This window comes from Acytostelium subglobosum, assembly GCF_000787575.1.
Source record: "Acytostelium subglobosum LB1 DNA, scaffold: scaffold3, whole genome shotgun sequence".
Taxonomy (NCBI): Eukaryota; Evosea; class Eumycetozoa; order Acytosteliales; family Acytosteliaceae; genus Acytostelium; species Acytostelium subglobosum.
Genome location: NW_012236529.1, coordinates 1,631,954 through 1,659,420, shown reverse-complemented (window position 1 = coordinate 1,659,420; position 27,467 = coordinate 1,631,954). Strand labels below are relative to the sequence as shown.

The 27,467-nt window shown below is 41.6% G+C and overlaps 12 protein-coding genes across 12 annotated transcripts; 8 read left to right on the top strand and 4 right to left on the bottom strand.

Moving 5' to 3' along the window:
• Positions 1-42: 42 nt before the first annotated feature.
• On the top strand, positions 43-1,042 carry SAMD00019534_021380 (hypothetical protein; the record flags this gene model as incomplete). The annotated part of the gene is made up of 4 exons (XM_012902729.1): positions 43-501; positions 567-617; positions 708-775; positions 850-1,042. The coding sequence occupies 4 exons, from the start codon at positions 43-45 to the stop codon at positions 1,040-1,042; spliced, it is 771 nt and encodes a 256-aa protein (XP_012758183.1).
• A 170-nt stretch (positions 1,043-1,212) lies between these two features.
• SAMD00019534_021370 (hypothetical protein) lies at positions 1,213-2,656 on the bottom strand (the record flags this gene model as incomplete). The annotated part of the gene is made up of 4 exons (XM_012902728.1): positions 1,213-1,512; positions 1,571-2,004; positions 2,084-2,458; positions 2,536-2,656. 4 exons carry the CDS (start codon positions 2,654-2,656, stop codon positions 1,213-1,215), a joined length of 1,230 nt encoding a protein of 409 aa, XP_012758182.1.
• A 140-nt stretch (positions 2,657-2,796) lies between these two features.
• On the top strand, positions 2,797-2,946 carry SAMD00019534_021360 (hypothetical protein; the record flags this gene model as incomplete). Its single annotated transcript, XM_012902727.1, has 1 exon — positions 2,797-2,946. The coding sequence occupies one exon, from the start codon at positions 2,797-2,799 to the stop codon at positions 2,944-2,946; it is 150 nt and encodes a 49-aa protein (XP_012758181.1).
• A 257-nt stretch (positions 2,947-3,203) lies between these two features.
• Positions 3,204-4,217, top strand: SAMD00019534_021350 (hypothetical protein; the record flags this gene model as incomplete). Its single annotated transcript, XM_012902726.1, has 1 exon — positions 3,204-4,217. One exon carries the CDS (start codon positions 3,204-3,206, stop codon positions 4,215-4,217), a length of 1,014 nt encoding a protein of 337 aa, XP_012758180.1.
• Positions 4,218-4,739: 522 nt separating this feature from the next.
• Positions 4,740-6,471, top strand: SAMD00019534_021340 (hypothetical protein; the record flags this gene model as incomplete). The annotated part of the gene is made up of 3 exons (XM_012902725.1): positions 4,740-5,140; positions 5,207-5,315; positions 5,848-6,471. Coding segments are annotated over 3 exons (1,134 nt in total), but the record flags the coding sequence as incomplete, so codon positions are not given.
• A 617-nt stretch (positions 6,472-7,088) lies between these two features.
• Positions 7,089-8,640, top strand: SAMD00019534_021330 (hypothetical protein; the record flags this gene model as incomplete). The annotated part of the gene is made up of 3 exons (XM_012902724.1): positions 7,089-7,236; positions 7,309-7,569; positions 7,637-8,640. Coding segments are annotated over 3 exons (1,413 nt in total), but the record flags the coding sequence as incomplete, so codon positions are not given.
• Positions 8,641-11,796: 3,156 nt separating this feature from the next.
• On the top strand, positions 11,797-14,754 carry SAMD00019534_021320 (hypothetical protein; the record flags this gene model as incomplete). Its single annotated transcript, XM_012902723.1, has 4 exons — positions 11,797-12,606; positions 12,679-14,515; positions 14,584-14,645; positions 14,728-14,754. The coding sequence occupies 4 exons, from the start codon at positions 11,797-11,799 to the stop codon at positions 14,752-14,754; spliced, it is 2,736 nt and encodes a 911-aa protein (XP_012758177.1).
• A 1,106-nt stretch (positions 14,755-15,860) lies between these two features.
• Positions 15,861-18,262, bottom strand: SAMD00019534_021310 (hypothetical protein; the record flags this gene model as incomplete). The annotated part of the gene is made up of 3 exons (XM_012902722.1): positions 15,861-16,137; positions 16,210-16,405; positions 16,477-18,262. The coding sequence occupies 3 exons, from the start codon at positions 18,260-18,262 to the stop codon at positions 15,861-15,863; spliced, it is 2,259 nt and encodes a 752-aa protein (XP_012758176.1).
• Positions 18,263-18,670: 408 nt separating this feature from the next.
• Positions 18,671-20,365, bottom strand: SAMD00019534_021300 (hypothetical protein; the record flags this gene model as incomplete). The annotated part of the gene is made up of 2 exons (XM_012902721.1): positions 18,671-19,214; positions 19,287-20,365. The coding sequence occupies 2 exons, from the start codon at positions 20,363-20,365 to the stop codon at positions 18,671-18,673; spliced, it is 1,623 nt and encodes a 540-aa protein (XP_012758175.1).
• Positions 20,366-21,860: 1,495 nt separating this feature from the next.
• SAMD00019534_021290 (hypothetical protein) lies at positions 21,861-22,560 on the top strand (the record flags this gene model as incomplete). Its single annotated transcript, XM_012902720.1, has 2 exons — positions 21,861-22,124; positions 22,192-22,560. Coding segments are annotated over 2 exons (633 nt in total), but the record flags the coding sequence as incomplete, so codon positions are not given.
• A 576-nt stretch (positions 22,561-23,136) lies between these two features.
• On the bottom strand, positions 23,137-24,328 carry SAMD00019534_021280 (hypothetical protein; the record flags this gene model as incomplete). The annotated part of the gene is made up of 6 exons (XM_012902719.1): positions 23,137-23,298; positions 23,375-23,501; positions 23,570-23,706; positions 23,789-23,915; positions 23,992-24,167; positions 24,260-24,328. 6 exons carry the CDS (start codon positions 24,326-24,328, stop codon positions 23,137-23,139), a joined length of 798 nt encoding a protein of 265 aa, XP_012758173.1.
• Positions 24,329-25,878: 1,550 nt separating this feature from the next.
• SAMD00019534_021270 (hypothetical protein) lies at positions 25,879-27,390 on the top strand (the record flags this gene model as incomplete). The annotated part of the gene is made up of 1 exon (XM_012902718.1): positions 25,879-27,390. One exon carries the CDS (start codon positions 25,879-25,881, stop codon positions 27,388-27,390), a length of 1,512 nt encoding a protein of 503 aa, XP_012758172.1.
• Positions 27,391-27,467: the final 77 nt, after the last annotated feature.

Genomic DNA, 27,467 nt, shown 5'->3' with positions numbered 1-27,467 from the left:
CTACAATTACAAATATATATATAAATATAAAGAAATAAGATTATGGGTTACAATAACAAAACAGTAGTCAACACAATACTATTGGTCTGCTTGACATTGGCCTCGGTGGCTACTGCAACTGAACAGGAAGGAGAGGCAGCGTTGATTATCAATCTACAGGATAATCCATTCCAATGTATATTCAATGGTACCAATGGCAAGAGGTTCGACTTGGGTACTCTGAGTGCCACCCTCAGTCTGCAGACTAGCAACGCAACCTACTACATAATGCCATGTGGTACATTCTCAGACAAACAGCCCTGTGGAGCACTCACTATCGACTCGTCCGTCTGTGAGGTTACCACCAAGAACCAGGTACAAAAGAGACTGGGCTCCATCGAAACCGCCACCGAACCACCCAAGAACCAGTCCGGTGTGATGACCGTGCTCTACTCCAATGGTGCTTCCTGTCCATCTGGCGCCACCTCACAGACCTACGTTACATTCGTTTGCCAAAAGAATGTAAGTACTTTAAGTTGATATATCCTCTACTTAACACTCCATAACACTATTTAAAAACAACACAGACCAATGGTGAGCTCAGATCTGTATCAACTACCGATAATTGCAACTATAAGGTAATGTTTGAATTGATGTGAATATCAAAGTTTAATCGCAATATCTAACATCCTTATGTTCTATCTCTCTCTCTTTCCAAACATCTCTAGTTCGAAGTTGGTGCATCCATATTCTGTAACAAGGGTGGACTTACTGGAGGTGATATATTCCTGATAGTGTAAGTAACTTATGATGTTGTTGTGATAGATATAGTGAGTAGTTCCACTTGATTAACTCACACAATTATACCAGGTTCTTCTCTGTGCTTGGAGGATACTTCTTGCTTGGTGTCTCTGTCCAGCTCTATCGTGGACATAGAGGTGTGGAAATGATTCCAAACAGAGAGGGATGGGGCAACTTCTTCTCTTTGATCAGAGATGGTGGTGTATTCATCAAGAACAAGATCACTGGAGGTCAGAGCGGTGCCTACAGCAGTCTGGGATAAAGATTCATTAATAGGCAGTCAATCAGTATATCAAGTTGGAATGTGATGGAGAGATCAAAGTATAACGGGTCGCTTGATGTATGTGCATCATAGTGGCATGTGTAATATAAAGCGAGGGAGTAGAGATCCCTATTTACTTCTCGAGCATTCAAATGACATGACCAGTGATGTTACAATACTGGTGGTGGCTTTAGGTACCATTCGTTCGCTGGGAATAGTTGATACTTGTAGGCCTGTACTCCACAGAATGTCATTACACCAGCTGCTGCACTGCCCCTCCAGTAGGGTAACCATTTGTTCATTCCAAAGAATGGAATGCCATAACTACCATAGTACACTGTCTTCATGATTGCTCTAACTGGTGGTGAATCAAACTGACGCAATCTCCTTTGGAACCATGCGTCGTACTGATCTGCAATCAACACCATCGGTGATAGATATGCCGCTGTCATCAATCCTCCTTTGATACTCTAGAATGGAGTGAGTGAATTAGTAAGTGAACAGTTGAATGATATATCATGATCTTACCTTTCCACGTATGGAAGCGTATAACAATGATGCGATGGCAATGAAGCCCATCTCGTGAAGTCTCTTGTTGATGGATAATGGGATTGTTGGTGGATAGGAAGGGGATAGGATCCATTCCTTGATGAGGACTTTCTCAGCATCACTGACTGATGTCAGCTTCTTTACAGCCATCTCACAATCCTTGACACCACCATCGATGCCGTCCAGAATATTGTAAATTGATTGTAAGAATACTTCATAGTTTGTTGCGCTGTTCTTTACATAGAATGAGAATAGTGATATGGTACCACTGTTGGCCAGGTGAATTGCATTCTCTGGCTGTTCAGACATCTTCGACAATGCTCCTGCAATAGTGATCCTCGCTGAATATGGTACCAATGATGACTTGGCCAATCCAACCATAATCTTGGTAAGTATTCCAGTTGGCTCTTTATCTTGATTGATTGGATGGATGGATGGATGGATGGATTAGTATGGAATCATTCCAGATCTAAGTATATTGGTTGTACATACAATTGGAAGAGAGAAGATATAGTATCCTGGAACATTTATCAATGACACTATTGTCTGGAGACTTGATTGAACTGATTGATCTTGATTTTATCTCCTTCTTGAATCTGATTGATTGTGTACCGATGATGTCCACCAGTCTTGACATATTGGTCTGTGTCTGTAGCAATGCAACCAACTCATCATCACGCTCCAGACGATCAGCAATCATATCCATTATCTGTTGCCAATCCTCACCTTGATACAGTGGCAACTTGCCACTATGAGCAAACTCACAGAATATCTCTATATTCTTACTGATGAATGGTGCCAGTGTCTCATTGCTATCAAAGTATTGTGCCACCTGTTTGTTCCTTACTCTCTTGGATTCAGTAAACACTAAAGTAGTAGTAGTCAGTATGAATGTCAGTTTCCACCAGACCAAGTATGAACCATGATTGAATGAAGTAACGTACCACCAATTGATAATGATACAATCAACCAAGCGATAACATATAGCAATGTCTTGTATGATTTGTCACGATGTGCAATGTGATTCAGTATCACTCGATGCTTCATCTTTTCGATATATGTCATTGGTTGCTTGCCTGAATGTTTCTTCTTGGCAATACGTCGTTTAATCAGTTTGTCTAGTTTATGTACATCCTTTCTGAATAATGGATCATCTCTTCGTCTACCATTAGGTGGTGGAGGTATCTGTCCATTTGTGTCTGAGGATGAATGAGGTGGAGGAGATGAAGGAGGAGGAGGTGGAGGTGGTCGTGATGGTGGCTTGGTCGAATATGATTGACTTGAATGATGATGAAGTGATAGACTTGATGGTCGAATCATTAACCAACTTTGATGATGTTGATGGTGTAATATAGTTCTTGTTGAGCTCAATAGTTTAGTGGATGTTAGACTTCGAGAAGTCGATAACAACAACAACGAGTTCATCCTATTACTCTATTGTCGTTGTTGTAGATCTAAATGTATGTGTGTATCTGATCTAGTTCACTCGTTTGACGACAATCAACCAATCCAATTCATTGTCGAGTCACATCACATTTTCATTCAATGACCTTCATAATGATGACTTGTATGTTATCTTAATATTACCTTTGAAGATATATAGGCCTATATCATGAATAGTACCAACAATAGTAGCATCATCAATAACAACAACGAAGACAACGATAGCAGCCAGAACAATAGCAACAACAACAACATTGACAATAACCTTAGTTTAGACTTTGGAAAGGTTAACATTGGTCTCAATAATAATAATAGTAATAATAGTAATAACGATGTAGATACAATCAATAAGAGATATGCATATATGGTCAATACATTGATGGCAGATGGTTGTGACTACTTCTCATTGGAAAAGTGTAGTCAACGTCATCCATACCTCTATCACAGTCATCTGAGTAGATATCGATTGAAGGATGAGGTCTCTGAGCCATTCGATCGCAATGCAAAGATATCAGAACGTTTGATGGAGAATGCTCAGTTGGAGTATGATATGGTCGGTGCCATCGATAAGGAGTTGAGTGAGATTGACCATCTATCAAAGACTACTCTGGAGAGACATACACAATCACTACATACAACATATAACACCAAGCAAGAGAGTACATGGTTCAAGACAGATGATTCAATGATGCGTAGTAACATGGAGGAGATGGCAGTGCGAAGAAGAGAGTTGGCTAAACAGAGAGCAAGGATTACAATGGTGTTGAATCAAAAGAGAACAAGAGGTGATGATGCTGAAGAGGAGGAAGAGGAAGAGGAAGAGGAAGAAGATGAGGACGATGATGAGGAGGATGAATCAATGGATCAGACTGGTATTGATGAAGATATTGAAGAGTTTATAGATCTTGTAAAGGACATGTTCATTCATGGCTTGGACAGAGAGTTTGACTACTCTACAATTGATCGAGAGGCTATTGATCAAAGAGAGCAAGATGATCATGATGATGAGGATCATTACTTTGACGTGGACAATGACCAAAGTGATGTTGATACATTGTCCAACAACAACAAATCAAAGACGCAGTCAACAACAACAACAGCAACACCACACAAAGTGTTTAATCTTGGACAAGAAGATGATTATGACTATGAAGAGGAGTACAGACAATCAATGGATGGCTAAGAACATTATACCATCATCATCATCTACAAGACAGCCATGACTGCTGGTCTAGGAGATATCAACCATTTTTGCGTGTCTATAAGATGAGAGGACACAAAAGATCTTCAGCCCAGGCATTCTTCTCGAAACAAACGATCTTTGCAACATTGACCACACACCAGGGCCCGCTTTTTTATTCGTTTCGCAAAGAAGGTTCCCATTGTCGTCATAACCAATATCACAGAACAATGCAGAGATGTGTTGGTGTACATACATAGTTTGTGACCACCATCATAATCATTAAATCACAACCTTATAAACATTTATGTGTTAGTAATAATAGTAGTAGTAGAATAGTGGTCGAGTTATCAATCACATGACATCCCTTACCATTCATAATCAACAACATCCATCCTCATTCACCTCCTCACCTTCAACATCCTCCACCTTAAACATTTAACAACAACAACAAACAAAAAGACAGACAACAATAAGATGTTTGTTGAGAGTGGCTTTCTTAGGCTTCGCCAAAGACTCATGTCTAAGCCTTTGACCAACCTTTATGAATTCCCCTCGCCACTTATACCAAAGTTGTTCTACTTTATGTTGTTCTATGTGTTTGGAACTTATAGACCTTATATGCCAATATATTTAAAGTCCATCAACTTTACACCAGCTGTAATAGGACTCACATTATTCTTTCCACCATTCGTTACATTCTTGGCTGGTCCAACTTCATCAGCATTATGTGATCGATTCAAATGTCATCGTATAGTGATAACAGTGGCATCATCATGCAGTGCACTAATCATACTATCACTCTACTTTGTATCCAACCATGCATTGGCCATCATGATTGTGATACTCAACTCATTGGTTTGGGCACCAATCATCCCAATTCTAGACTCCACTACCTATAAAATACTTGGTAGTGCCAGAGATGTGTATGTATAACCTGGAATAGGTAGACATCCGACCTCCATCACTCACTCACTCATTCATCCATTTAGTTATGGAAAACAGAGAATGTTTGGAAGTATTGGATTTGGATTGAGTGCAGCATTGATTGGTGTTATAGCCACTCATTATAATAACAATAGAATATATTGGATCAACTACTTTGTTGTACTGATGGGATATGCCATTGCCAATCACTTTCTATTCTACGAGACTCCACTGGACATGGATTCAATCAATTCAATACCAATGGCTACCAAACTGAGTGATCATGACACGCTGGCCCTCAACGACGAAGAAGAAGAGGAGTCCAAAGATAAAGAGTCTAACTATGAAATTGATGATGTGGAGATAGAAGATATGGAACAGACAGCTGGACCAGCAATCATAATCGAACAACAACCATCAACTGAAACATCTGGTGCAACAACTCCACCAACCACGACAACAACAGTTCAACCATCATTCACCAAGTCACTTGGAATACTACTTTCAAACCATCGACTAATGGTACCTCTATTCAATATCCTGGTGGTGGCATGTGGAATGTCCATGAACAATTGCTTCCTTGGCATCATAATCACCGAGGAACTCAAAGGACCAACATCACTCATTGGACTGATAACAATATTCAATGTATCATTCGTAAGTAGTTATCGATTATCACGACGCATATCACAATATTAACTTATATATTATTAATCAAAAACAGGAGATAGTATTCTTCTTTTATGGCAAACAGATTATTAATCGAGTTGGAGTGATCAAGATGATAGCACTATCACATGTATTGTTAATTATACGTGTTACCTATTATATATTTGTATTGGTATCTGGTGCCAAAGCATGGGTGGTACTACCTGTGGAACTACTACATGGTATAATATTCGCATCATCATGGAGTGCTGGATCCAGACTATGTTCAGACCTCACACCCAAGGGTCTGGAAGCCACTGGTCAGAGTCTTATCTACTGTGTATACATGGGCCTTGGCCTTGGCTTTGGTTCACTCTTTGGTGGACTGATCTATGAGAGTCTAGGTCCTGTAATGATGTATGTGATCATTGCCATCCAGACATCGATTGGATTATGCATCTTCCTAGGTTTCCAATACTTTTATGGTGGTCCACCAGGTGGACATCAACAGATCACCACCAACCCTTCCCCATTGTCGACGATGGGCTTGTCCAAGGACTCTGCTAAACTTCTTCAACACAATGATCAATTGACACTAAAACTACAGATCAAGGGTGAAGAAGAGAATGGTGGTGATGAGGAAGAAGACGACCTCTCCTATCTTAGTCTGAGGTCATCAATGGAATAAACCGATGGTCAGCCAAGATGATGAGTGCGGTGAGATGATGGGTCTCATCATCAGACTTGCGGAAGCAAGCCTCTGCGACCCCAACAAACAATTGTAATAAAGTTGTATGTTTAGATTGTTTGTTCAGTCGGCGAATCGCTTCGTGAATGTCACAGCTCACATTGATCGATCTTCAAGTTACACCAGGTGACTGATTCCATTCGTTCGCGTGTCCTGTGGTTACACCCCAGCACACAGGACCTCCACCACTCTCCATAAGGCAACGTGTGAACTGTAAAAAACTACTAAAAATTACCTCAGATAGATAGAACCCTCTCAACAAACCCTGTTTCAGGCTGTCAGTTGTATGTTTGGCCCCTTTGTTGTATGTATCCTGTATTAGTTGGACAACGCCTCTCTGTCTGTCCAAGAAGCCGATAAGTGAACGCGTTTGTCATTCATTTGTACTTGTTAATGTTGTTGTTGCTGGTACCCCCACAAATACAATCAGATTAATAGATTATTCATAGTTAGTTAATTATATACAAAGATAATAATAATTATTATATATAAATAGAAATAGATACACAGCTTACAGATCAATGTTGATTGAGTGTGGACAACATTAAAAGATGAACTCACCTATCAACCACATATTGTATATATTGTTATCAATATTATTATTGATATCTACATTTGGAACAACAAATTGGACCTCTTCTCCAATGTTGGTCAATGGGCAGGATGACCCACCACCTCCAGCTCCAATAATGACTCTACGTATGTTATGTTCTTAATCCATCTTCTGGAAAATCAACAACATATCTAACAAACCAATCAATCAAACAACAGTTAATGCAACATTTACAATCAATACAACATTAAACTTTGCAAATGTGACATGGGAGACTGATGATATGAAGATTTCCTCAAACGATTCAGATCTCTATTACACTTGGATATCATCAGATTCGAATCATTTCACATATGCATGTGCATCATATGCCATGTCATGTGGAATCGACAATCTACTATCAAATACAACTTATTATGTACTACTTCAAGACTCCTCATACCGACAGTCACCTATAGTCAATTTCACAACTGCTCCAGGTATGAATGCATGCATCATCAGATGTTCAATCAATTAATTACTAACTAACTAATTAATATCTATTAGATACAACAAACTATTGTACATTTGATGTTGGTGATGGAACAGCACCGGATTGCTTTGGACATGGATCATGTTGGGGTGGACAATGTGTTTGTAACGATGGATGGCTTGGCGAGTTTTGTAATCTACAGGCACCAAAGGGAGAGATGATGCAAAAGGTCAAGTCCTTTATGTATCCAAAGATGCAAATGAACTTGGACAATCTATACTACGTCGTCAAGGTTCTCAGTATAACAGAGTACAGTGCCAAGGGCAAGGCGATTGATTCACTCGATCTGGACGCTGTAGGTTGGGACCTCAAGATTGGCGACAATGACACTGTCCTCAATCCATTCAACAACGAAAGCGTTGTCAAAAGAGAGATGACCTACTACGCCGACAACATTATTGGACAGAACCCAGACACAACCATCACAATCACCTATACACAATTCAATGGCAAGAAAGGCACACCCAACCATCTAGTCTATCCCCACATGTTTGCCAATCACTATCACTCTGTTCGTCTTGGTGCCATGATTGCCTCGGTTCGCATCGACCATTGGAGTTTCAACAACATGGACAACTGGCTCGAGGTCACCACCTCTATCACTCCAGTGATGGGAGGCGGCTCCTGTGCCAACTGGTCAAAGACAGCCATGAACTATGCCGATCAGATGAACACACTCAATATCATGGACCCCGTCGGAAACATAATCACAGGACGATTCGTCAATCGAGCACTGGTCGATGGTGTGCCACTGGTGGCCTATAACGATCAAACTACCAACGTCGAGTCGGATGAGTTTGACAACATTTATATAGTCACTGGAGTGCCATCATTCCTCAGGAGCGTGGTGGTCGAGGCTGACTTTGGTATGGTGGAGCGTCTGAAGAACTACAACTATGGATGTCCGAACAAGGTGCTCTGGAAGGCAGTTTCACTCTCTCTTCTTGGTGTGCTACTTGCATTTATCTTTATCATTGGTACCATAGCACTGGTACTAATCATTCGAAAGGGTTTCGATTGACCCTTTTGTTACCTGTATTGAATATATATATAGTTAGCGCTGGCCAGATAGGCTAGTCACACAACAAACAATGAAATCGGAACACTCAACTGTTGCTTGAGCTACGATAATACTTTCACCAATGGTTGGTCTTATCCAATAAACTTACCATCATTTTAAAGTTCATATAGTTGGAATAATCCAGAGGTGTCACAGGGGGTACCTTAAGATACTACTATTATCCTTGAGACTATGGTAATAGATTCAACCCCTTTATTTGCTATTGAGCACTTAGCCAATGGAAGCTGGTAACTAGATCCCAAACCACAAATAATAATAATTCCCTCACTACTATTAATAATATTATTTCTTTAAAGATTGATAATAAAGTCTCTTTTCATCAACCTGTAATGTCAGCTACCTCTTACTCATCAACATCCATTGACGACAACACAAGTCCAGAAGATGTGAAAACATGGCTTCAACATCAACTCTTCAATGAGAAGAGCAATGTCCAACACATTAAATATCGTTCACTAGCTGATACATTGTGTAAACAGGAGATAGGTGGAGCATATATCTTCAAACTCACTAGAGATGAGCTTATGGATAAACCCTATTCTCTTACTGATGGAGCTGCTAGAGCATTCATAGATTCAATCATGGTGGGAGAGCAGTTAAGACAACAACATCAGTTCCAGGTCTTCATTCTATACTAACATTCACTCAAGCTCCTGCACAACCTGAACGCAAAGCTCAACAAAGTAGGTAACACATAGCTACAACTGTTGTTTAAATTGACATATTGACACTCCTCTTTAGATTTGAATGATCTCGTCATTGTTCTCCAAAAGAATATAACTCGTCTCCCTACATCATATTCTTCTCCCAACCCATTCCTCCAAAGGGAACAACAAGTTGTTCTGTTGGCCAAGAGCATCACAACAATGTTCACAAACTTTAACCTCAAGTCATCGTGGAGTGTCCAATCAGATCAACCATTCTTCACCTGTTTGAAAGCATCTGGAATGGGGAAAACGACCTTTGGATCACAAGGAGTGGAATTACTGAGGCAGCATCAGTTCAAGGTACCAGATCTCTCTGACATTATGCAACATTGTTTATATCTATTCATTGACTTCAACGCTGGTGGTGATGCTCTGACAACTCAAGAACTAAGTGATACTCCAGAGCTGGCTTTGTCACTTCGGTTACTTGCACGTGGAATATTTGGAGCCTCTTTCACGTGCGAATACTCAACTTCATCCTCAAGAGAAAGATCTAATTAAGCTTGACACAGTCCTCTCTCTCATTGCAATCAACGTCCGAAGAGACCATGGTCTTCTTGAAGATACAATTGTCCAAATTCATCCACTTAGACGAGTTCCCATTAGCCAACTCATATGCCAACAACCGTCCTCACTTTATCAAAGACATGATCGATCTTTTAGGAGCATATCGATATCAACCCTTGGAGAACAATATGATTCCCCAATCGGTCATAGATCGAGTCTTCTTGATCCCTCTGCTCACTGGGACACCAGCCAAAGGACTTCAATTGGGACTGTCAAAGTGGAAATACATTCATATCAATCTGTCCCCACTCACAATCAATAGCTCGATTGAGATAATCAAACGTATGTGTCCACCTCCTATCCCAGACTCAAATGGAATGACAATATTGGACAATCCTCTATTTCAATCAATGCTTGGTGATTGTGGAATTATTCCCCGAATACTAGTCGACTCTATTATTCCATTTATCAACAATGAAGCCTCAGAGTTATGGAAAGACTCCTCATCCCAAGTCCCAGCTATGGTCTCGATGATCGCTGAGTGTCTCAAAGGAAACATTTATTTGTTTGATACTCTCAATGATGCTATCTTATCCTCTTTGTTGAGATATTCTCTTTCTTGTGAACCCATTACTTGGTCAACAGAAGTACATCGAACAACCATTGAAACATTGGCTGACAAAGGTAACATCCTGGTAGTTCAGGGAGCAAGTAAGGAAACCCTAAATATTTATATTCCAGTTCTATTCCTTCGTTGGATCTCAATTAAACTCAACTTTCCTCTCCTTGCGGAGTTGACAAAGTTTCCCTTACTGGAACCAATCAAGGGAAATTTACAAAGAGAGTGGACAGCAATTATGCATCTTACAAGAAACAACCTTATCCATTCCAGATCAAATGGAGCTCCAATCCCACTCATTCTTTTGTTTCCAAATCTTTATGGTTTGCCTCAAGTGGAAGTATTGACCCGACATCTTGGATTGTACCGAGAAGTAGGACAATGGATTGAGAAAGGGTATGTTCACAGTAGTGAATTAATATTCAGTCTCTGACATCTCCTCACTCCTCAGATCCAAAGAGTGTATTGTAACAAATTTTGAAGATCCCAGTGATACAACCAAAATCAGAGTGCTGTCGACTGATCATCTTGTGTTGCTCGAGTCTGGTACATCTGGATTTGATGCAAGGGTACCCGTTACCTATCGTCTTTCTCACAACAATCATCTAGGTAACGAAAAGGACAGTGTACTTGTGATCTTCCATACCGAGGGATTCAAAGACCATCTCAACCAGAAACATGATCTAAATGACTCTGTTGGAACGATCACCAATGAGTACAAGAAAGCAATTGTGGTACCAATCTTTATAACTAACTGTCTAGTTAGCAAAAAAGTGTTGTCCGCCAACAAAGGCCTATATTTCTACAACACCAACATTGGTCAATCAACATCCAATTCATCACACATTAACTCCTTCTTTTCACCTTCACTTGCTTACAGGTTCTTATTGAGGGCCTCAACCAACTTTGCAGTCAAGGAAAGTCCTCTTGAAGTAGAAGATGTATTAATAAAACACTTCATCTTCGGAAACAATGAACATTGTGTGGTAAGTGTGCAAAATTGTTCAATGTTGAAGTGAAGTGCATTATTTACTCCTGCACTTGTTACATATATATATATTTATATATAAATATAACAGATATACTCTATATCTTTATCGTTCTCGATCGATCATTTAGTGATTGAGATTTGTATCGAATAGAATATATATAGTTAGTAGCAAAGGAGTGTGTGATAGTAGTAGTAGTAGCAGTCAGTAGTAGTAACAGCAATAAGCAGCAGTATCAAACTTGGAATAACAGGTATAAAGTCGAGATAGAATGAGTCAGAACAAGGACAATAAGAAGAAGTCATTCGGAAGCGGATCGTCTAATGGTGGTGGCGGAGGTGGTGGCGCTGGTGGATACACTTCACCTCAACACAAGCATCATCATCATCAACAATCACCAAAGAACCAACATCATCACCAACAACAACAACAACAACAACAACAACATCATCAATCACCTCAACAACATAACAACAATAACAACCAACAACAGACTCCACCAATGGACGATGCAACAAGACGAACAAAGGAGAGATCAGTGTTCATTGGCAACACTCTTGTTGGATATCAGGTGGCTGTAAACATGAAGAATGGTGACATCTTTGAAGGTATCCTTCAGTCGGTGAAGGTCGACACCGGTGCACCAGGTTGGTCGCTTGTGTTGCTATACGCACGCAAGAAGGAGTCGTCGGGTCGTGTCGTCAACCCGATTGCACAGCTCTCCATCGATGCCAAGGACTTTATCGGTCTGACCGCCACTGGCGTCAACTTTGACAGCGCGACATCATATGGCAAGGAGGGCGCCGCAGGCTTCCACACTGATACCGATATCAGTGGACACGATGGTGTGGTGCGCGAGCGAGAGTTGACTAGATGGGTTGGCGATGAGTCCACTGCCGACTCACTCGACTCTCTCAACAGCACCAACTCTGATTGGGATCAGTTCGCAACCAACGAGAAGTTGTTCAAGGTCAAGACATCCTACAACGAGAACCTCTACACAACAGAGCTCGATCGTCACTCTGACTCCTATCACCAACGACTAAAGGAGGCTGAGAAGATTGCTGCCGAGATTGAAGGTGTATGTATATACCATTGCGTTAACTGATGAAGAATGACTTGTGATGGCCCTCTCTAACATTGCAACATTTAGAAAACATCGTCCAACATTCATATGTTGGAGGAGAGAAACTTGGTCAAGGCTGCTGACTATGATGAGGAGGAGAGGTACAGTTCTGTCATCAGGAATGATACACCAACCACTGCTAAGCCTGCGGCTGCGCCAAAGGCAATGTCATCCTCATCCAATGTCTACATACCACCAAACAGACGCGGACAACAGACAAACGCTGCAGCTGCCGGTACCGCCACGGCTGCAAAGCCAGCGGCAACATCACCCACCACTGCCACCGCCACCACAACATCACCAACATCAACCACGACAACAACCACATCGGCACAACCCACTGCTGCCTCTGTCATTGCCTCTGCACAGGCATCAAAGTCAACATCTCAGGAGCTCGAAGCAGCAGCTGCATCACAGGACTCCGCTGCCAACCAACCAGCCAAGTCTGCCGAGCAACAACAACAGCAACAACAGTTTAAGGAGTCAAACTCTGGATCATCCTCGTCATTGCTCACCAAGGACTCTGTTGGCAAACTCAGACTTAGCCAGGCGGGCCGCGAGCGCTCGGGATCCATCGACCATGGCGAGATCAACTCACCACGTGATGGAATGTCACCAAGAGCTATCAATGTCTACAAGCATACGCGCAGCACTCTGGTCGACAAACTCAGAAGCTCTGGTGAGCACGGCTCGCCGATGAGATCGCCATTGGTATCAGACATGCCCAGCATGTTTGCCCTTTCATTGGACTCGTCCAAGCCAGTCGTCGATGAGAACATCCTCAATGAGTTCAAGGAGTTCAGTTTGAAGAAGCAAGGTGGACAGCAGGCGACTGTGGACGACAAGCGTGGACAGATCAGTCAGTCACTCAAGAACTTCCACAAGGAATTGAACAACAAGTCCATCCCAGGCTCACCATTGGTCGGACCAAACTCACCCCATCCCCCACCCGCTGGCCTTGCTGCCCTCTCACTCTCTGGCAACGATCAACCAGCGTCAAAGTCTCCAACAGACACAACATCCACCGTTGACACAAAGTCAGCAGATGCTTCATCGCTGTCGCAAAAGGTTGAACAGACCACCTCAACAGAGTCAAGCGATAAGTCTTCGAGCCCAGCAGCCTCAACTGAGGCCAAGCCAGCCAGCACGAAGCTTAAGCTGAACCCCAACTCCAAACCATTCACGCCGGGTGCATTGTCTGCCAATGCCCCTGTATTCACACCAAAGAGCTTCGTCCCAGCAGCAGCCAAGCCACCTGCCAGCGAATTTGGTCCAGCCTCTGAGGCGGGACGATCAAACACCGACTCAACCACTCCAGTCAACGAACTCTACTTTGAATCAATGAAGAAGCGACAGGCCAACCCAGAGCAACCAGATTCTGTTTCATCCTCCTGGAATGAGAACTACCGCAGTGTCTATCCAGGCGAGGATGAGTACAACGCCGGTGGATGGATGCGCCAACCACAATACATACCAATCATGCCTGCGCCCTATGGCTACCCCGTGGGTGGTCCAGCTGGCGCACCCGCCATGAAGCAAATGAAGCCTCTATACAACCAACCACGTGGACAATACCCTCCAGGACCAGTGCCTCCCCCATACAGTGTCTATCCACCATCGTTCCAATTTGTACAGCCAATACCCCCTCCCCATATGAATCCCAAGCAACGATTCTTCCCTCCAAACGGTCCAAACTATCAACAAATGCAGCAACACATCATGGTTCCTCAGAACTCATCACAGCCACCCTCTCCACAACATCAATCGCCACAGATCGCCTCTCCAGCGTCACCCCCACCTCATGCCAGAATCATTCCGTCATCACCTCAAATGATGAGTCCAATGTATCCCTATCAGCCTAATGGTAAGTAGTAATGATGAGGGAAACTAGGTATATACACAGAGTGACACTGACAATCCATTCCTTTCCAGCTCCATATGCACAGGTTATGCCCCCACCCCCAAGAGGTGCTTATGGACATGGAGGCAATGAGGTAAGTGACCAATGATTGGTGTGTAGTAGTAGTAGAATCAGTTGGACATCAAATGAACTGACATTAGTATAATCAATTCCAGCCACCTCCCTACCCATACCAACAATAATGAAGATGACACTATTCGAATAAAGTGAAGCGACACGATTTATAGTGCAATCGTTGGGCAGGATTTTGCCACTCGTTGCGCCAAGTAGGCCAATAATCGATACTTTAGAGGACGTGCACTGAAGAACGTCCTTGTCCTCACCATCTTCAAACACACTGTCTTTGATTATCAAATTCACATTGTTGGCACTGATCGACGAGCCTTGATTCTTGGCACTATTGTTGTAGAATAGACTGTTCCTGATGATTACACTGGTGACGTTGTGCAGTGCCATGACACCACCAGAGTTTGTGGCCGTATTGTCGATGAATGTACAGTCGTTGATCTCTATGAATGTTTTTGAACTCTTTGCTTTGATTTTGATTACACTTCCATCGGTCTGCTTGGCATTGAATATTGTGAGATTGTTCAACATAACTCTTGTTGTGAGCAATGGTCTATCCTCGACTTCTGTGATGGTGATGAAGTGTCCCTGTCTATTCAAGTCAATCTTGACCTGATCGGACACTCCACTGATCGATACGTTCAATCCAATCAATTGGAACCATATATTTCCAATGCTGTTGTATCGTCCTGGTGCCAGTTGAATGTCCAACCATGTATCCTTAGCATCTGGATAGTGTTGGTAGAATGATTGGAATGCAAAGAACAGTGAGGCACAAGGTGTATTGCCTGTAAGTCCACAATTAGTCCTTGAGTTTGTTGATGTGGAGTCCACTAAAACTGTGATTGTTTGAAGTCCACATGTCTGTGATATACTAAAAATAAATAATGAAAATATTATGTATAAATAGTTATACATTTGAATATATATTTGATTGGTCTTTGAATAAATAAATAAATAAATAAAGAGATAATAGTGCGGAGACAATAGTTTTTAAAAAGATCGGCAGTGTGTTGTTTGGAGTGATGGTCTACTTTTTTTTTTGATGACCACGTGGTTGTCTGTGAATCATCAAAAAGCCACGCCAGCGTTTGTGATTGGACACTGAATGCGTTTCGTGTTCTATTATTATTATTTGTACACATTGCCAGCTGGACAGGTCCAGCTCTATCTATAAACGCCACACAACAAATGTCTGATATGTGTATGTGTATGTGTTCGACTATCTTAACTTGACAGCTATGATACCACCCCTGTCTTGGAACTGCAACCTGGACTCGCGCAGCAGGTTGATCAACGCTGGTTTGATCTTTGCAACACCTCCTTCACTGTGATTACCCATACCGGTGATGAGTTCGATTTCTTTTGGTCGATCCTCTCCAGATCCCTCGTACTTTCCACTCGTGTGAACGTCCAGAATGTGGCTGACCATCTCCAATGCCTCTGTCACGTACAATCCATGTAAATCAATCCTAAGTGTATCATTGATTCTCGAATTGCTATTATGATATATGTTGTAGCCGGTTAGGGAAATGTGGAGGTGGTTGTACTCATGATCGATCGAATCTTACCAAGACATAAAAATCTGGTTGGATGCATTAGAGTTGGCTTGTTTCAGCAACACATCGTATTGGCGACCTTTCTCAGACAATGAGCGAGCATCAGCAGCCTTTCCAGCCATGTATGCTGCGGCAGCTTGTTTGAAGAATGTATTCCTCAGTGCTGCATATCTATTGGCTTCTGATCTGTATTGTTCGTAGTCCCTCTCTGCATGTGTGCGTAACATGTTGTGTTAGTGGTAATGATCGACCATTACATTGGTAACGGAGTGTACGTACGGTTCATCTGAGTTGAAGACAACTTGGGACTGGTCTTCTTTGGGTTATTGGGCTGGACCCTCTGGAATGTCTTCTCTACTTTGGTTACTCCAGAGTATATCTCCACCTTGTTTGGACCAGATGGAATGATGGCAACTCTGTCTGGCTCATCAGCAACAGCAGCAGCAGCATTTGGCAATGGCCTGTTATTATTATTCGGTTTTCCACCTTGTTGCTGCTGCTGTCTATTGAGTATTTGATTGGCCACTGTGGTCGTTGGTGCTGATGATGTTGTTGTTGTTGTAGTTGTCGTGGTGGTGTATGGCTGTGGACCACTATTCATTGCGGAATGCTTCTTGACCTTGGATGCCAGTGTCTTTACATCACCACCATACTCCTCCATTCTCATCTCCTTTAGATGCTCCCATGCCTTCTTGAGATCGTTGCCAGACTGTTCGTATACACTCAGTACAACATCCTCTCCCATCACAGAGAACTCCTTCAACAGCAACATCTCCTTCTTATCAGCCTGTCCATTATTATGGAATTGATTGTTGCTCTTCCTTGTCTGTGCCAATATTGCCTTTGCATTCAATTCATCATAGTTATCGTTATCTACAACTTCTTGTTGTTGTTGTTGACTATGTTGTTGTTGATGTTGTTTAGATGATTGACTAGATGATGAGGTTGAAACATATTTGTATGCTGACGATGGATTCTTGATACTGTTCTCTTGTTGCTCCTTGATGACATCCTCCAACTTTGGTGGAGATTCGAATGTCTTCTTTGGTTTCTTTGGTGTGTTGTTGTTATTGTTGTTGGTCTTTGGCTTGATTATATTCTGATGTGATGTCATGTTCTGTTGCTGTTGTTGCTGCATTTGGATTTGCTGTTGTTGCTGCTGTTGCTGCTGCTGCTTCAGCTCCATCTCCTCCTTCACCTGCTGCTCCTGCAACCATGCCACCTGCAATTGATACTCTTCCAATCTCCTCAAAGTGTTGTCATAGTCGCAGAGTGCATCGATAGTCTTGTCTTGATTGAAGTTCTCCATCTCAATGACCATTGCAATATGTTGTCTTGGAATATGTCCAAACATGTCCTGAAGGTGTGCCAGCATCACTCTATAATCACTACCAAGTTGTTGAGGTTGTTCAAGTTGTGGTTGTTGAGGTGGCTCCAGTATGGGCACAACTGGAGTAAGAGGAGGTGTAGTCTTGGGTTGTTGTTGTACATATTGTAGTTGTTGTGGCTCTGATGAATGAATACTCTGATATTCCTTTGGTTTCAGAAACTGCTTCTTTGGTGATGTCTGAGGAGGAGGCTGATAATGGTTTTGTTGTTTCTGTTGTTGTTTCTGTTGTTTATGTTGTTGCTTCTGTTGTTGCTTCTGTTGTTGTTGTTGCTTCTGTTGTTGTGGTTGTTGTTGTTGTTGATGTTGATTAAATTGCTTCTTGATAGGCATTGGCATTGTTTTGTAGTTGTTGTCTTCATGAATGTCCAACTCTGGTATTGGTATATCATTAACATCATAATAACTGTCATTGTAATCTTCATTGTCATTGTCTGTATCGAATAGGGGCTCTAGCAATAACTCTACAACTAGTTTGGCATCACCTTGAACCGTCTCCAACATGAGTTCAATGGTTTCGTCAGGAATGTCTGGAAACATTGTGATGAGGAACTCCACCTTCTCTCTATGCTCCTCAGCCATCTTCATTGCCGTAGTACTCTTAATGTACTCTGCCCAAATATCAATGTCAACGTCCAACGACCAATCCTTTATCCATTCTCTACTGATTGGGAACATCACATCTGATGTATCAGGTAAGAACGGTGGTTTACCCCTGATATCATTTGATCCAGTATTTGTAAATGTCATTATTATTATCTGTTTGATAAATATCTCTTATGTTATTTGTATAACTAACTAATTATCTGTTGTTTGAACTTTGAAAATGATTGATAAAGTGTGTTCGTGATCATAGTTTTCAAACTGAAACAGAAAGTGTTGAGAGAGTGACAGACTCAAACAATCAAGTCCAATCGCTTGATTTGGAAGGACACACACTCAGCCAATCAATTACAATCAAAGTCAATCATAATATTGTTAACATGGGGGTATTGTATTGGGTGAGTGGATGATTACTATGATCAACTTCACGGAATCCATCAGTCAGTCAGATACGACCGGTGTTGTGGAGACCAAACAGTTGATTTATCCTTGCACCTCCTCAACTGCGGCAGTGGTAGTAGTCTCTGATTGTTCAGAGGTGGTGGCGGTGCTGCTGGTCGAGGTGGTAGTAGTCTCCTCAGAGGTAGAGGAGGTTGAGGAGGTGGCGGCGTTGGCGGCGGCTGCGATGGCGTCCTGTTGGGCCTTGAGTCTCGATTCCATGACCTGCTTGGACAACTGCTTGTAGTGCTCCTTCTTGGCGTTGATTTGGACGATCGATTGGTCAATGTCAACGTATTTGTTGGGGAGTGCGAGGCTGAGTCTCTCAAAGTCGGTGATGACCTTGAGTGGATGCTTGATGATCTCTGGCAATGGCTTTGGAGCCACGACCTTCTTCTTCTCGAGACGGCTGGCACGCTTGTCCTCCTTCTTTGCTAGTGGTGCGTATCCCTCAATGTCAATGACAGCTTGGGCAGTGGCAACCTTCTCAACAACAGGCTTTGGCTTAATAGCGTTCAAGTAGGCAACCAATGCCTCACAATCAGCAACATCATTCTCATATGGGTCTTGTGACAACTCTTCCAGGCGTCTATATATATATGAAGTAATAACAATGTTAATATATATCCAAACAATCAATCAATCAATCCACTATACATACCTCTTCTCTTCTCTCTCTTTTTGTGCTTCCTCTCTTCTCTTCTTCTCTGCAGCCCACTCCTCATCTCTTCTCTTCTTCTCGGCGATCCACTCCTCGTCCCTCTTCTTCTTCTCCTCGGCTCTCTGAACCTCTCTTTCCTTGTGGTAGTCGTCCTTGGCCTTCTTGTCCGCCTTGATCTGGGCACTGATGGCTTGGATCTTGTCGTGGACTTCGTCGTGCTCCTTCTTGAGGGTGTTGTTCTCCTCACGCAGTTTGGTTCTCTGCTCGGCACTTGGTGAATTAGTCTTAAGGTTGTGGTTCTCGTTGAGTTTGGCAATCACCTGATCCAACTCCTTCTTGGTCTCGGCGATCTTGCTCTTCTGGGCGACGATTAAAGTATCAAAGTTGGAGAGACTCTCACGCTGAGTAAAGAACTCGATGAGCTGCTTCTTCTGGGAGGAGAGTTGGGTTTGCTTCTTGATGAGGGACTTTTGGGCGTTGACGTTGGTCTCGGCCTCGATCTCCTTCTCAATGTCCTGTGCGGTCTTCTCCATCATGATCATTGCCTGCTCCAGTGTCATGTTCTCGTCCTTCTTATTGATGCGGATTGGGAGGTCCTTGACGAGAGCGTCGGTGGTGTCTCTGCGTGATCTCTGCTGCTCGATGAGGTTGCTCAACTCTGCACGCTCCTCCTCTGCCTTCTTCTTTAGTAGGTCCTTTCTATCCTTCTGTGACTTTGTGTCGTCGGTACGACCCTCAGTGTCCTTGGTGAGGCTCTCGATGATTGCACGATTGGCTCTCATCTTTTCGGTGAGCTGAGCGCGCTTGTCGACCAGTTTGTTCTGCATCTCGATGGCATCGTCAATCTTCTTTCTGTGGGCCTCCATGATTGGGTCCACTGGGTAGACCTTCTTCTCGCCTGTCTGGTCCTTGCCAGTAGTGGAGGTGGTGGTAGTTGAAGTAGTGTTGGCGCCATTCGATCTTCTGTTATCTTTTCTTGGCGCACCACCAGCAGCAGATGACTGCTGACCATCCCTCTTGGGGGCAGCAGCTGTCTTTGGAGCAGCAACGGTTGTAGCAGGTTTAGTTGTTGTTGACATTATTATATATATATGTATATGTATATTGTATGTATGTGTTATAAATGTATATATCACAATGAGGTGAGTAAGAGAGACTCTGGATTGTTTGATGATGTTGCTCAGCTGAGAGACTCCTGCAGGTTGGTGTGGTGTGTTGAATGGAATGTGTGGGGTGAATGATGTTGCTTGATGTTGCAGAGGTGTTCACCAATGAACTCTTATTTTTTTTTGTGACAGATCACTGTTCATGAAGAAAAGAAAATAAGTTTGACTTTGAACTTCCATTTGTTAACAACATAAACAATGTTGTTGTGATAAATGGGTATTGTTGTATATGAGGGGTGATGACAACTGTTGTGTATTTGTCTGATTGATTGATTGATTGATTGAGTGTTAAACACAACACCTACACCCACACACACACAACATATATCCAATTCACTTACTGGTGTTCACTCAATCAATCAAACAAACACACACACACAATATTGGTCATATACTATATATGGTCAACGAGTGATATCATTGACTCTGAATGTTCATATACTATTCAATTATATGGTGGCCGATTCTTTCCAAAGATGAGGTCAATGTCATATACCAATGGTGATTATTATGGTCATCTTCATCATCATTGTCAAGGACAGAGTCTAGGATCAGATTAATCTATATCTAAATATTAATTTATTTAGTTATAAAGGTAAATAATAATAATTATCATCATTCATTTGGATAATATTTGTTATCAAATTTATATATATTTTGATATCATATTGGAATGTCTTTTAAACTAGATTGATCAACAACAACAACAACAACAACATCCTTGTAAACACAATTAAGCAACTAAACAGTTTTCCCTTTTAAGTATTATTGCCATTGATTGCCACCCTCTTGCGTCTGGACATGGACAACACAAGTGGAAGAGTGTCTGCACGATCAATCCACCTTGTCCACATTCCCCCAACAACTACTCATAATCAACCACACAATCACACACTCACACATCATCTTCGTATTATGTATTCAATTGATTTACAAATGGACGAATGAATGTGTTGGTTTGGCGGACACCAACACATCACTTCACTTTTAGTGTCCGCCGTCAGACAATACAAATATGAATACTTGTCTATATTCATCGGTGTTCTGTTGTCATCAACAACATCATCACTTTCTTGCTTGATTGCTTGTTTGGACAACCTCATCACACCTTATGGATGATGTGGATTATTCCACTTTTAAGCTCTGTCATCGCTGGCTCTTACTCAATCACTCAACAATCAATCAATCAATATTGTCCTAACCAAAAGTAAATAACTAACCATACATTATTCTACAGGATAGTTTATTATTATTATTATTATTATTATTTAGACTATATATTTATTTATTTATCAATTATATAACGACACAGATATAATAACAATGGGATATGTTGGAAAATTTAGGTATGTATTTCTAAGACTAACTTAAATCATTCAACTAATGTACTAATAATACATATATTTATAGAGTTACATTATGGACCATCTCTATATTGGTGATGTTAGCCGGTAGTTTGGGAGTTATTATTTATAATAAGCCATTGGGACTGACTGGACTGGGTACCAAGTCAATTGCAGGAACAGTATATTTCAACTGTTGTATCGCCCTACATTGTCTATACCTCATCGGTACTGGTTTCGAAGTTATAAGCAGAGCATACCTAGTAATGGTCGGTTCAACATGCAGTGAACAAAGAAGAGTATTCCTTTGTTGTTTCCTTTACTCAATGGTATGTATTATATTAAATATAACTTTCAACAGCAGACACATTATACTAATATTTATAATAATAATAGTCTGCATGGTGGAAACTAATGGTTATCATGGGAGTGATAACCGTTATAATTATGGCTGGTGTATCTGCTTTGGTAATATTTATGGAGGGATTCAAGAACATTAACATTATTAGAGTTGTTATTGCACCAGGTGTATCAGTGATTCAGATCCTGTTCACATCTTTGAGCTTTGTCACTTCAAGAACTCTGCAAAAGAAGCAGGATGAGGAGGAGCTCGCTCTACATGGTGATGTCACAAAGGACGAGAAGAAGGGTGACCACAAACCAGCACCAAAGAAGAAGGAGGAAGACTCATCATCATCAAAGGAGTCTGGTCCCGCTGTCATCCAATCAAAGGGTGATTCAGATTCTAACTCTGCCATTATGCCTGCCTAAGAACTACCTTCAACCTCAATATCTGATGCAATAATAACAACAATGATAACACAACGTACAAATAAGAATAAACATACCTAAATACAATAACACAAGGGAATGAACATTGACATTAATATAAATATCTGTATTAGAATAGATAACTCATTTTGTGGATCACATCCAACAAACTGTTGTTGGTCGTGTGTCAAAGGATATTGGTTGGTTGGCTGGCTGGACTGATTGGAGGCGATATCAAGTGTGATTTCTCTGGGTGAAGTATTGAGAGGGGAAGGAAGGAAGGCAGGATGGAAGGAGGGAGGGATGAAAGGAGGAGAGTAGTTGTTGGATTGATTGATTGATTGATTGATTGAATGGATGGATGGACAGCTGATCAGTATTCATTTAATATTGGCTGGGGATGATGATTGCTATATAAGTTGTACAGTAACAGGTATAGTTGGTTGTTGTTGATGGTTGTTGGATTGATACATCCGGTTCAATACGTAGCACCATTACGAATGATGCCATGTTGAGCTCGGTCTGTATGTTGGAATTGTTGTTGTTGTTGTTGTTGTTGTTTGATGATGCCTATAGGTCGTCGTTCATGATGAATCTGTTTCCCTCTGATTGTCTTCCATAATATACGTAATTGCTGACAGAGAATCCGGCCTTTCCCTTGCCCTCCTCAGTCAGCTCCTGTGGCAATGCTCTAAAGTTATCCTGATCATCCTCATCCTCATCCTTTACAATCTAGAAATAGGAGGTAAGGTTATGTGTCAATGTTAACATGTTCAAATGATAATTCAAGTGAGTTATCATGTCTTACATCTTGTGCTGTTGGTCTGGCAGTAAGAGAGTAGTGACCCAAACGAGCTGCCTCCTTCTTCTCCTCTACTGTTGCCTCTGTAAAGTCCAGGAACTTTAAGTGCTTCAAATTGGAAAGTATGTAGTATCTAAGGTAACAAAGAGAGTAAGTATGTATACATGGTTGATTGATTGATTGATTGAATGAATGACATACCTATATTTCTGGTAGTCTCCGAAATCGGTTCCGGTGAAGTAATAGTTTGGACAGGCAGGGTTCTTGAGCAAGCTGAGATGTGTCAGGTTGGGGAATTTGTCTTTGATCGATTCGATGAATGCCTTGAGGTCATCGATCTGTTGTTGGTGCATGGATAGGTAGGTAGTGTTAGACTTTGGAGCACTGCCAATCACTCAAGACAACATGATGGTTACATACATTGTTGTTGTTCAATGATAGTGTTTTCAGTGTTGGTAGATATGGGAACGAGTTGGAGTTGCCAACCTGATTGTTGTCCAGTACCAGTGACGTCAGCTTTGTGAGGCTTTCAATGTTCTCAATGCGCCTGTGAGTCGTGATGGAGAGGACATGTCAGTATAGTTATACTTTATGGATTGTAACAAGAGAGCACAGCCACATACGTTATATTGTTGTAGCTCAGGTCGACCTTTGTTATGCTAGCAGCATTGTTGAACAGATGCAATGGCATTGTGTCATAGTCCTGACTTGGTGATGCAACTACGATTTCTTGCATGTTGTTGTCTTTGTTATTGTTATCTTTGTTGTTATTGTTACTGTTGTTGTTACTGTTGTTCTTCTGTTTGTGATTGATTATGTGCATTACATGTTTGATTAGATTGATATATCCTTAATAATAAGTATTAAACTCACATAGTCGTTATCACCTACCTTTTGAGCGCTGCTATTAGACTTGCTGTATAGATCGTCTGATATCTCTTTATGCAAGTATAAGTTCATAGAGAGGTGTGAGGCCTGTCAAGTACGTTGTGTTGTTGTTGTTGTAAACAGCAGCAGCAGTGTCAACGTGACTGATTCGTTGTACAATTGAATGATTGATTGTAAGTGTGTGTTGGATTGGATGGAGTATGAATGACAGCAATTACAACAGCGAATGTGGAGTTGTTTGCTGTTTTTCTTCTTCTTTTTGTTGTTACAACACTTGTATCTGTAAGTGATGATGTATGTATGTGTATGATATTATATGTTTTATAAGGGTTGTGATTGGTTAGAAGTGATCAACATCAACACTGCCTGTCTGTGGACACACACACCAGAAGCAAAGGAAGGTGCGAAGAATCTCACACACACTCGTTTTGACCACACCCCTTTGATTATCCATCATTTTTTTTTTGAATATCGTTTTTGATTACCTTTTTCTTCTGAAAATTCACAATGATCCGAACTTTTGTCTTGTACTAATAGTTGTTGGAGTACCGATGGACCTATCCCTTCTCCTATCCTCCATAATACTCCTTCTCACCTTCTCCCTTCTCTCCTTCCCTACACTTCAATGTACGAATTATTATCTATTTGATCAATTCAACTGTTTCGAACAAAGAATTAAAGAGAAGTGAGCAAATGTTCATTTCAACATCTACATCAAGTATTTGATTGATAATCTTTTGGCTTAAAGAATGTCATGTCAGCATTAGATGATTGATTTTTCTTATCGATATTGTCTTTAGTTGTTGATCTTAAATTCGAACGATCATGTGGAACAATACTTGATGTATACATAAGATTGATGCAGTCATAATTCACATGTTCTATACCGCCTTGCACTCTAGGATGATGTATTCGAAGCGAATACTTCAGGAAGAACCCCACCAAACACACCAAAAACATCCAACTTTCACTCACACGCCGCATCGATCTTATCAATGTGTGTCGGCAAAGGACAAACCCATGTGTCGAATTCATTCATTCATTCGAATCTTGCTGTTGCCTTACATTCGTAGAATAGGTAGTAGTTGAACTAATAGAGATACAAAGATACAGATAGTAATTAAGTCACACAATAATAATATGTTTCATATTCATGTTAGTTAGTTAATTTGTCAAATCTCCTTTTAATGAATAATACTTCAGTTGAGATAACAATGGAGACTGATCCATTTCAACTGTTACTTCAACAACAACAACAACTCCTACTATTACCACAACCGCAGCAGCAACAACAACAACAACAACAACAACAACAACAACAACAACAACCTAGATCACCTGGTATTCAACAACATCAACAATCACAATCACAACAACAACTACAAGATATAAATCCATATACATGCCTTTTACATAATAGATGCTTAGAGTTCTGTTGCCAAACATGTAACTACACACTATTATGCGCCAATTGTAGTATATCTGCTTGTCATCGAGGTCATGTCATTCAAGACTTTGATGCAATGGTGTCACATGTTGACAGAGATGATGTGTTCCATAAACGATTGGAAGATCTATGGACAAGAATCAAACAATACGATCAGACCATCAAACGATTCCAAATGAATGAGTCAAACATCTCACAGTACTACACTCAACTGCATGAGTTCCTGCGATGTGAGGAGCACAAGATCAAGCGGCCACTGATCAATGAGCGAGAGGAGACCGAGAAAAAGGTGGAGTTATTGCTCGAGGAGATCAAATTCATCAACTTTGTCAAGTCAAGCGCTGCTAGTTGTCGTGCTGGTGCTGGCGGTGAGGACGTACCAAGTCCAGGCTCAATGGACAGTGGACAACTACTCAATGATCATCATCTGTGCTCAAAGAGAAAGTACGACGAAATGGATAGTGACGATAGCATCGACTATGATGACGAGGGCAACATACACATGAACATTCAATCAATACTGGACTCTATCAAGTCGATACAGAGCGTCGATCAATTTATCAATGTCAACAAAAACACACTGTTCAAGGTAGGTGGCGGTCTGATGGCAAGACGTCCAATCGAGTTCATGTCAATGATGGGCAAGTGTTTGGAAATACGTGCCGCCAACGAAGCGCTCAAGCCACCAACGCCATACGAGATCACTCTTCATGATATCAAACAGACCAAGAACACATTGGCCAGTCTCTACGAGCTGTATCATGAGTATGACAGTCGTAGTCACTCAACCGCAATGATATTCACCACCGGCGAGACTGGCAGCTATATATTGGACGTGGCCAAGAACAAATGGACAAAGATTGAGGATGACTCTACTCGTCGAGTACAGCCTCTCAACTCTGTGGTGGCAGCTGGTTCAAACGTCTATGTTTTTGGTGGCGTGGACTTGGACACCTACGGTTGTTTGTCACTGGATGACCTCAAGTGGCAGACACCATTGCCCATTACAACTGGGGAGGGTGGCTCGGGAATATCAACATGCTTTGATGGCCAGAAGTACATCTATTTGATTGGCGGCAGTCACAACAAGAACAACCTATCGCGAATCGATCGCTTCAATGTACACTCCAAGAAGTTCCGTCGTGTTGGTGACATTGGTCAGGGACGCGTTGGCTCCCTAAGCTTCTTCCACAAGGACCAAGTGTATATAGTTGGCGGTTTGCGTCGCCAGTCCGATTGGCGATCGATCTTGGCGTTCAACACCAAGACACTCAAGGTATCAACGTTCATGGAGGACGTTGGATTCAAGGATTGGATCGTCGGTTCATGTTTTGACGGCACGGATCTCATCTACATCCTGGACAAGGCAAAGAACTTATTCAGCATCTCAATCTCAACAAAGCATCGCAAACTGTTGGCAGTGGCACCATTCCAATCGGATGCAATCTGCTCCGTCGTATTTGTACAGAACACACAAAGTGCCGAATGCAAAGGATTATTATACTTCTTATTTGGCAGCAAGATTGGCAATCAGTACTATAACGTTGGTAATGATAGTTGGGCCAAGGCAGACGACAATGACACTGTACCCTGTCGTATTGCCAATGGATCAGCTAGATTCATGCTGTCGGACTCACAACAACAACAACAACAACAACAACAAATAACCGTTACTCACTTGGACTGAGTAAATAAACATTGTACTTATTAATTTACTTCTTTTGATTGACTGAATGACTTGTGTTACCATCATGACATGGCAAC